This window comes from Mustela nigripes, chromosome 16 (genome assembly GCF_022355385.1).
Source record: "Mustela nigripes isolate SB6536 chromosome 16, MUSNIG.SB6536, whole genome shotgun sequence".
Taxonomy (NCBI): domain Eukaryota; kingdom Metazoa; phylum Chordata; class Mammalia; order Carnivora; family Mustelidae; genus Mustela; species Mustela nigripes.
Genome location: NC_081572.1, coordinates 58,622,780 through 58,632,032, shown reverse-complemented (window position 1 = coordinate 58,632,032; position 9,253 = coordinate 58,622,780). Strand labels below are relative to the sequence as shown.

At 55.1% G+C, this 9,253-nt stretch overlaps 2 protein-coding genes across 2 annotated transcripts; one reads left to right on the top strand and one right to left on the bottom strand.

The window, feature by feature from the left end:
- The first annotated feature begins 1,056 nt into the window (after positions 1-1,056).
- Positions 1,057-1,701, top strand: C16H17orf114 (chromosome 16 C17orf114 homolog). Its single transcript, XM_059380078.1, has 2 exons — positions 1,057-1,129; positions 1,535-1,701. Exons 1-2 carry the CDS (start codon positions 1,057-1,059, stop codon positions 1,699-1,701), a joined length of 240 nt encoding a protein of 79 aa, XP_059236061.1.
- A 2,567-nt stretch (positions 1,702-4,268) lies between these two features.
- PSMB6 (proteasome 20S subunit beta 6) lies at positions 4,269-6,230 on the bottom strand. The gene is made up of 6 exons (XM_059379245.1): positions 6,093-6,230; positions 5,632-5,699; positions 5,178-5,309; positions 4,933-5,062; positions 4,609-4,753; positions 4,269-4,486 (listed from the first exon to the last, which is right to left on the bottom strand). Exons 1-6 carry the CDS (start codon positions 6,192-6,194, stop codon positions 4,344-4,346), a joined length of 720 nt encoding a protein of 239 aa, XP_059235228.1. The 5' UTR covers positions 6,195-6,230; the 3' UTR covers positions 4,269-4,343.
- Positions 6,231-9,253: the final 3,023 nt, after the last annotated feature.

Sequence of the window (9,253 nt, the reverse complement as noted above, 5' to 3'; positions counted from 1 at the left end):
GACCCCAGAAAGTAACACCATGAGGCCCATTTATATGAAGTTCTGATTGGGGTGGCTAGTCTCTGGGTGTACACACTTGCTAAGACTCCTAGGACTGTACGTGGATGTGTGTATTCACGTGCATGGAGATTTGTATGTCCATCAAGCTGTTTGAGAAATATGAAACAGATTTCTGATGGTGGGGTATAGGCAGGGGTGCTTCCCATGCTGCGTGAGGCACCCCCAGGGAAGGGTAAGGTCATGTTCACACTGCTCTCTGGGGGTGGGGGGGCGTCCAGAGTCCTTGCCGCAAGTGCTCCGGGCCCCCAGGCCTGGCTGAAGGCATCATTGCCTGAAGGTCACCGAGGGGTTCAGAGGGGCCAGAGTCAGCCTGGCTGGGGTAGGCGTGACCTCGGGCAAGTTGCCCATCTCCGTGCCTCCAGCTCCTCAGCTGGGAGAGCAGGACAGCAGTAATGCCCGGCTCGAAGGATCGCGTACAGGCTAACACCAGGTGACGCGTACAAGTCCCTTGAATCTACCTGGACAGCGTCGTGCATCAACTAGGACTGTCCTCTGAAAAGGGGGCAAGAGATACCAGACCGTCCCACGGGAACCAAATGTTCCCCCACCCTGCAGGTCTCATTCTACAAAAATAGACCATTCTCTAAAATCTGACATCTCGGGCATCCTGGATTCTCATGCCAGAATACAAATGAGCCCCCCGCAGTGTACCGGCCGGCACCGGGTTTTCCAGATTTCCTGTGGCACGTCTTGCGTCCCAGCCCCTCCGTGTCTGTCTCTGCCATCCCTCCCTTTCCAGCGTCCTCCTGCTTCTCCCTGTAGGCCGGAGAGTGCCCCAAGTGACGGGGGCACAGAGGAGAGGTGTGTGACTGCGGTACCCGTCTACCTCTTCCCTCCTCCCTCCTCTCCTCCGCCACCCCCTGGCGCCTGTAATCACCAGGCAGTCTGAGGCTAAGTGGTAGTTTGGGCTGCACTGGGGGGGCTTGGAAGCCACACCCCTCCTCCTGGGGCCCCTCCTGGCCATTCCCCAGCATCCTGGTGGCCTCCACTGTTGAGATGGGTCTCAAGGGGGCATGGTGCTTCCCATGGTGTGGGTGCCGGAGACAGCGGGGGACTGAGAGACAAGCAGGTACGGGGGGAGAACGAGGAAAATGGGGGGCGCTCTCTCTCTGGGGAGAAAGGGAAATGTTCAAACCAGCGAAGGGAAAAGAATAATTTGTTTCCCGGGATGGGAGGTAGATTCTCCATAGGACTGGCCAGTGCAAAACGAGAAAGTGAAGCCCCCTGGTTAAAAAAAAAATTATGACCACCTCCAAGATGTAAGAGCAAAGCCTCCCAGCCACCCCCCGGGGCCTTCTGCATTTTAGGCCACGTGTGACCACATAGGTTGCAGGCCATTGAAAGCAGCCCCACTCTCTCCTCCTCCTCTGTCCCTGCCCCAGGATGCTCCCTTGGCCTCGTTCCTCCTCCTTGCAGGGAAGGAAGGGGAAGGCTGCCCCACAGCACCCTTCCTCCTCCTCCCATCCCCCTGCAGGCCTGGATCCCGCGGCCCCTCCAGATCCAAATCCCAGCCCGGCTCCGGCCCCCATTGTGGCCGAGGGAGGGATACCCTCTTCCGGTGCCTACTTCAGCCGGAAAGCCCGACTCTCCTTCCGCCACCAGCTGCACGACCTTGCATCTGCCAATGACTCCACCATCTGATGGGGATGACCAGGGGCTGAACGTCCAGGACGCATTGCAACCTTCCCTCTCCAGACTTCTCCATGATCCGTCTGAGCCCATACCCTCGTAACCTTGTCATGAAATATACTTAGAGCTCACCCAGGGCTGCGTGCAGGGGAGCATGTGTGCGGGCTGGGGTGGTCTGCGGCCCAGGCCAGGAGGCCGGGTACTGGAGCGGAGGAGTGGAGGGCAGCCCGGAGCGGAGGGGCTGCGGGGCTGGTGACCATGTCGCCGCTGAACTCCCACGGAGCCCAGCTGGGGCTGGCAGAAGTGGGTGTGGGGTGTGCTGAGGTCCAGCTCGGAGCTGAGGGCAGCATGCTGTTGGGAGAGGCTGGAGGCCGGAGGGGACCGGGGAACCAGGCGGGGAAGCATATTCACTACTTCCTGGTGGGCAGTGCGGACACGTCAGTGGGCCAAGCAGAGAGCCCGCTCCTCTCACGGACGGGAGATAAACACTGAAGCAGGCAGAGAGGGCAACGGCTGCAGAGGAAATTACACGGTGCTGAGAGAGCGGGATGGAGGGCGCTGCTGGAATCAGGTAGTTGGGAAGGAGCTGCTCAGAAGGTGGCATTGGAGCTGGAACCCAAATGGTCAGGAGCTGAGTGGAAATCGGGAACCCCCGTGTCGTGTGGACTCTCAGTCACTGATGCTGACAGCAGGGTGGAGGCTGAGCACGAGAAGGCAGGCGCGATGGCCGGGAAGCCTCTACTCGGTTCTGTCTTGAACCTAAAACTGCTCTAAATTTTATCTGATGGGAGGCCGGGCCGGCTCCATCGGCGGAGCACACACGGGGCTCTTGGTCTCGGGGTCGTGAGTACAAGCTCCACGCTTGGGGGAGAGATGCCTTAAAAAAAAAAAAAAAAAGTTTATTTAAAAGAAAAAAATCAGGGAGGCTGAGTCCTGGGCAGGAAAACAGGAAGTGTAAGGGCAAAACCCGTGAGGTCCTAGGGAAGAGGAAAAAAGCCACTGAGCAGAGTGTCACAGAGGGGGTCATTGATGGGTGAGCTGGGTCACAGAGAGAAGCCAAGGTATGATCTTAGATGGAACAGCGAGACATCGAGGAAGATCAAGCAAGGGACGACACGCTCTCACTTACATGGAAAGTCACTCCAGTCGCTCTACGGACAAGGCTACAGGAGGGCAAGTGTGGCAGCAGCAAGGTCACGGACGGGCCCGCTGCTGGCTGGTGGCCAAGTCACAGTGGTGGCTGGGATGAAGACAGGGGTGTGCAGTGAGCACAGCAGAGCTGTCCAATCACTAGATCGTACGCCTGAAATTCCTGTCACATCACTTACGGGAGAGCGGCGTTCAGTTCAGACGGCAACAAGCAGACGGAGGTTCTAGGACCTACTGTCCAGCTCATAGGTTCGGCTCAGTGCGGAGTGCAGGGGACGGAGGAAGCTAGGATGCCTTGAGTGAGGGAGGACTGGGTAAACAGGTTTTGCAGAAAAGTCAGAAGTTCTCTGTGAGTTGTTTATTTTTTTAAAGATCTATTTATTTATTTCTTAGAGAAAGAGAGCTTGAGCAAGCAGGGAGGGGGGGTGGGGGCAGAAGGAGAGGGGATCGTAGACTCCCCGCTGAGCACGGAGGGGACACGGGGCTCCACCCCAGGACCCCAAGGTCATGACCCCAGCCATGATCCAGAGTTGGACTTTTAAGTGACTGAGCCACCCAGGCGCCCCTCTCTATGGGTATTTTAAACTTGAGGTGTACATTTGGGTTCAGACGTCTTCCTTTGCTCTTTTGCACTTAGTGCAGGACCTCCCGCCTCCTTAGGAAGCCTCCCTTGTAGCCTCGAAAATCCCCCAGGGCAGGATCGTATTCTAGGACCAAGGTTTCCAACGAGGTTCCTACAGTTCCCTTATCCTCAGAGCTGGAGGGAAAACGGGCACCGTGACCACATGCACACACTGAACTCCTCTGGGTCCCCCGCTTGAGTGGGGATGGCCGTGGGGGCCCAGACTCTGCCCTCAGCCTCCCACCCCAGCGGCTGAAGACCGGCTCACCATCACACCCCTGTGGGAATGACAGCTTTCAGGGCTGCCCCACAGCACTCCCAGCCCCACCCCCTTCTTCAACGCTAGCTGCAAACAAGGTCCACCTCTGTCCCCAAAGTGAATGCATCTCGCTGCTCCTCCTGACAAGATGAGGTGACACAGGTGAGTGTGGAGGGAGTGGACCCTGAGTCTGGGCCAGAGATCCGAGGCCCTCTGGCCTTTGGGTCAGTAGCCAGACATGATGACAAGCAGGAGGCAGATCGAGGGGATGTGGCCCCGGGCCCAGGCAGGATTCTGACTTCCGCCCTGGGCTGGAACAGGGAAGGGGGTGGGCCGTTTGTTGGGAGCTCCCATTTCAACCATACCTTGGTGTCCTAAGGACCTGGTACAGTGGAGGAAAGGGAGTGTGGGGGAAGGTGGGCTGGACAAGAGGTTTGAAAACCACTCTTGCAAAGGCTTGTCCCTCCCCGCTCAGAGCAGAGCTTTGCACACACAGGAGTGGGCCAAACAAGCACAGGGTTGAGGTCAAGAAAAGAACCTCAAAGTAGATTCTTTTGGAAAAACTGTTTATTGAAGTTTACGTCACTAGGGGGTGTCTTCCATTGTATCCCAGAATTCCGGGAATCAGGGCGGTGGCAAAGTGGCAATGGTGAATTTGGGAATCTGGTCTCCCAAAAGTACCTGCCGCTCCACCCCTGATTCTGCGATGGCTGCCAGGCGGATCACCCCTCCGCTGGAGCCGTCCCGCTCCATGGCCAAGGCGAGAGCTGCAAACAAAAGAAAGCTGGGGTCAGGGTCAGATGTCGGCTTCACAAGGAGTGAGGAATGGATATGCGGGTGGCTTCATATGAGGGCTGGAGTTCACAGGCCCAGAAAGCCAAGTCCGCACCATTGGCAGTGAACTGCAGACACTCGTCCTTGGTCATGCCTTCCCGGTAGGTCGCATCGACGTAGCCATAGATGTAGGAGCTCCCAGAGCCCCCGATGGCGAAGGACTGCCTTACCATCATACCCCCCATGGGCACTGAGTACACCTGCCAGATGGAAAGATGAGAAGAGTCACCGGCTATACCGACGGCAGCACACGGACATACAGCGGCCCATGTGGGACTGGTCTGGGAGGTACAGACTGGGAAGAAAAACAGAAAATGGGTGGGGTGGGGAGAGGATCAAAGGCCTGTGCTCTGCTGGGGGTGGGGGTGGGGTATCTCACCTGCCCTCCCTCCTGGGGGTCCCAGCCGGCAATGATGATTCCTGCCATCAGGTCCTCCCGGTATCGGTAACACATCTCCTTGAAGAGGCTGGCTGCTGTGTGGACCAGCGGAGGCTCATTCAGCTCAATGCTAGAGGGTGGGGAGAGTGACAGAAAAGGTAGCCTCCGGGCCTGGGAGTCAGAGCATTTAGCACCTGGGGTCCCAACTCCATGCGGATACCCGCCCCTCCCCTGCCCACAGGTACCTGTGGAAACCAAGCTGGTAAGTGACCGCATCGGCTACTGCCTGGGTGTCAGCCGCTGAGCCCGAGCGGCAGCAGAAGATGCGATCGTGAATAGGGGTCAGCTTGTCAGTCACTCGATTGGCGATGTAGGACCTGAAGGATGGCAGGGCCGTGACGGGGTGATCCCACTCGTCTCCCACCCCTATCCCACTACTGCCCACTCCCGGGGCTCAGCATTTCTCATTAGTTCCCACCCAAACAGAAGCCAGCAGAGACTTTCGCAAAAATGTCTCCAAAACGTGAGAAAGGGAAATTGGGAAGTAATGGGAGCTGAAACAGATCCTTCAGTCCAAGGAGGGGAGAGATCTTCCCCCGCGGGGGGCTGTGGAGGGTCAGGACGACCTGCCAGGCTAGGAAGGAAGGAAGGAAGGGAGGGAAAGACGGGATGCCCCGCCAGGACCTGTCCGGAGCTCACCCAGTGGTCGTTCTGGAGTCGGCTCCCAGAACCACGCCCCCTTCAAACTGCACGGCCATGATCGTGGTCTGGGGTAAGGAGAAAGGGGTGAGTCCGGGCCCCTTCCCATTCTCCCGCGTACGCAAACCCCAACGATCCCTCAGTGCAGTCCCCTAGAACACGCAAGTCGTACGCCACCGACCCGCCAGCAAATCTCCCGGGGCCTCAGCACCCCCGCACAGTACCAGGTTTCCAATCCCCACATCCCCAGAGGGCCCACGCCGGCCAGAAACCCTCGTCCCGCGAGACTCCGGGCTCCGCGCTCCGGCGTCCCTCTCCAACATCCTCAGGACACCTCTTCGGCGCTCCAGCATCAGACCACCTCTATTCCCCCCCATCCCGTGTTCCAACCCCACGCAGGCCTCCTCCTCCCATCGCATCGAAGTTTGCGCACATCTCCTGAACCCCGGGTGCCTTCTCACCCCTGTGGAGACTTCCCGGCCTTCCCAGTCCGGGGTAATGGCCTCGGGACCCCAGGCCGGCGCGGACCCCAAGCCTCGAGCGGCTACTAAGGTGGCCGCCATCTTCCTCCTCCGGAACTGCCACAAAGCAACTGTCGTAAAGCGCCCTGTCACTGTCTTCAGTCCGGCCGTGGAGCCGTCTGCGGGCGAAGCTAAGTCACGATTGACGGCGGAAGGGAAAGCAACGGCGCAGGGAAGATTCTTTTGCGACGGTGAACGCTTGACGGCAGGGTGGCCGGTCGACGAGCAGAAAAGCGCCCACGACGGTGTGGATGGACTACGGTTCCCATCGGGCTGCGCGGGACTTACGTAATCTGAAGGGCGTCGCGGTTCAGAGTCTTGGGGTGCTTTTGGCCGTCTCTGAACTAGAATGGCCGCACAGGCCTCGCTTCTCTTGGGTGTATACACCTAGGACCGTACACTCGGAGTGGAATTGCTCGGTCATGTAGGAACTCGGGCTTGGGGCGCCTGGGAGCTCAGTCAGTCAGTCAAGCGTTCGGCTCAGGGCATGATCCCGGGGTCCTGGAATCGAGCCCCGCATCGGACTCCCTGCTCGACGGGACGCCTTCTTCTGTTTTTCCTTCTGCCTGCCGCTCTGCCTGCTTGTGCTCGCTGTCAAAGACTTGAAGAAAGAAAGGAACTCTGGATTTAGCATTTTGCGGAAATGACAGTTCCCCATAGCAGCTGCCCCGGAGGGGTCCGCCAGCCCCGCGTGCATCCGTGAGCACCGCGTCTCTCCGCGTCTTTGCTGACGGTCACTGTGCGCTTCCTGTTGTGGCCGTCCTCCTGGGCGCGAAGGGGCATCTTGGGTGGCCCCCACCCCCATTTCCTTATTGATTAGTGATGTTCAGCATATTTTCACGTGCTAATGGGCCATTTGCATATCTTCTTTGGAGAAATGTCTATTTAAATCCTTGGCCTGTTTTATTTTTATTCTATTATTATTTTTAAGTTATCTCTACACTCATCGTGGGTCTTCGGCTCACAAGCCCGAGGTGAAGCGTCACATACTCCAGCAACTGAGCCAGCCAGACCCCCCAAATTGGGTTACCTTTTTATTGTTGAATCCTAGGCGTTCTTTTTTATTTCTAGATACTAAGCCTTTGGCAGGCATATGATTTGCAAATATTTTCTCCCATTCTATTGATTGTCTTTTCATTTCCTTTACTGGTATTCTTTGAAACGAACATTTAAAAAATGTTTTTTTAGATTTTATTTATTTATTTGACAGACAGAGATCACAAGTAGGCAGAGGGGCAGGCAGAGAGAGAGGAAGGGAAGCAGGCTCCCTGCTGAGCAGAGAGCCAGATGCGGGGCTCCAACTAAGGACCATGGGATCATGACCTGAGCCAAAGGCAGAGGCTTTAACACACTGAGCCACCAAGGCACCCCAGGAACATTTAAATTTAAAACAAACAAACAAACACATTTTATTTGAGACCCTTGGGTTGCTCAGTCAGTTAAGCATCTGCCTTCGATTCAGGTCATGTTCTCAGGGTACTGGGATCAAGTCCTACATCAGCTCTCTGCTCAGTGGGGAGACTGGTTCTCCCTCTGGCTGCTGCTCCCCCTGCTTTGTGCTCTCTCTCTAATAAATACATAAATAAAATATTTTTTAAAAGCCTTTGAAATTAAAAAGAATATTTTATTTATTTGAGTGAGAGAGAGTATGAGCAGGGGGAGAGGCAGAGGGAGAAGCAGGCTCCCTGCAGAGTAGGAAGCCTGATGCAGGGCTTGATCTCAGGATCCTGAGGAGGCAGACACCCAACTGACTGAGCCACGCAGGCGCCTCTCCACTCTGGTCTTTTTATTTCTTTCCTTCTGCTTTTGTTGTTGTTTTAGTTTACTCTTTTTATAGTTTCTTTTTTTTTAAAAAAAAGATTTTATTTATTTATTTAACAGAGATCACAAGTAGGCAGAGAGGCAGGCAGAGAGAGAGTGGGAAGCAGGCAACCTGCTGAGCAGGGAGCCTGATGTGGGGCTCCATCCCAGGACCCTGAGATCATGACCTGAGCCGAAGGCAGAGGCTTAACCCACTGAGCCACCCAAGCGCCCCTTTTTATAGTTTCTTAAGTCGGATGCTTGATCTATTGATTTAAGATCTTTCTTCATTTTTAAAATAGGCATTTACATGGATGCCTGGATGGCTCAGTGGGTTAAGCCTCTGCCTTCGGCTCGGGTCATGATCTCAGGGTCCTGGTATTGAGCCCCACATTGGGCTCTCTGCTCAGCAGTGAGCCTGCTTCCCCATCTCTCCGCCTGCCTCTCTGCCTACTTGTGATTTCTGTCTGTCAAATAAATAAATAAAATCTTTTTAAAAAAGTAGAATAAAATAAAATAGGCATTTACAGGGACAAGTTTCCCTGTGAGCACTGCTTGTGCTGCACCCTAAGCTTTAACGTGTTTTGTTTTCCTTTTCACTCATCTCACAACGCTTGCCCTGTGATTTCTTCTTTGACCCACTGGTTGTTCAAGAGCCTGTTGGTTTTTTTCTACGTATTTGTGAATTTCTCAAATCCCTTCCTGTCACGGATCTCTATTTCATTTCCTTTTAGGGAATATTTTGTGACTTCAGTCTTTTGAAATTTATTTATTTATTTTTTTTTTTTAAAGATTTTATTTATTTATTTGACAGACAGAGATCACAAGCAGGCAGAGAGGCAGGCAGAGAGAGAGGAGGAAGCAGGCTCCCTGCTGAGCAGAGAGCCCGATGTGGGACTTGATCCCAGGACCCTGAGATCATGACCTGAGCCGAAGGCAGCGGCTTAACCCACTGAGCCACCCAGGCGCCCTGAAATTTATTTTTTTAAAGATTTATTTATTTGAGAGATGGAGAGCGAATCTTGAACAGGTCTGGATCCCAGGCTGAAATCAAAAGTCAGACCCTTAACCGACCAAGCCACCCAGGAGCCCCTAATCTTTTATTTATTGTTTTAATCTTTTAAAATGTATTGAGCTAGGGGCCCCTGGGTACCTCAGTGGGTTAGGCCTCTGCCTTGGGCTCGGGTTGTGATCTCAGGGTCCTGGGATTGAGCCCTGCATCAGGCTCTCTGCTCAGCGGGGAGCCTGCTTCCCCTCCCACTTTCTCTGCCTGCCTCTCTGCCTGCTTGTGATCTCTGTCT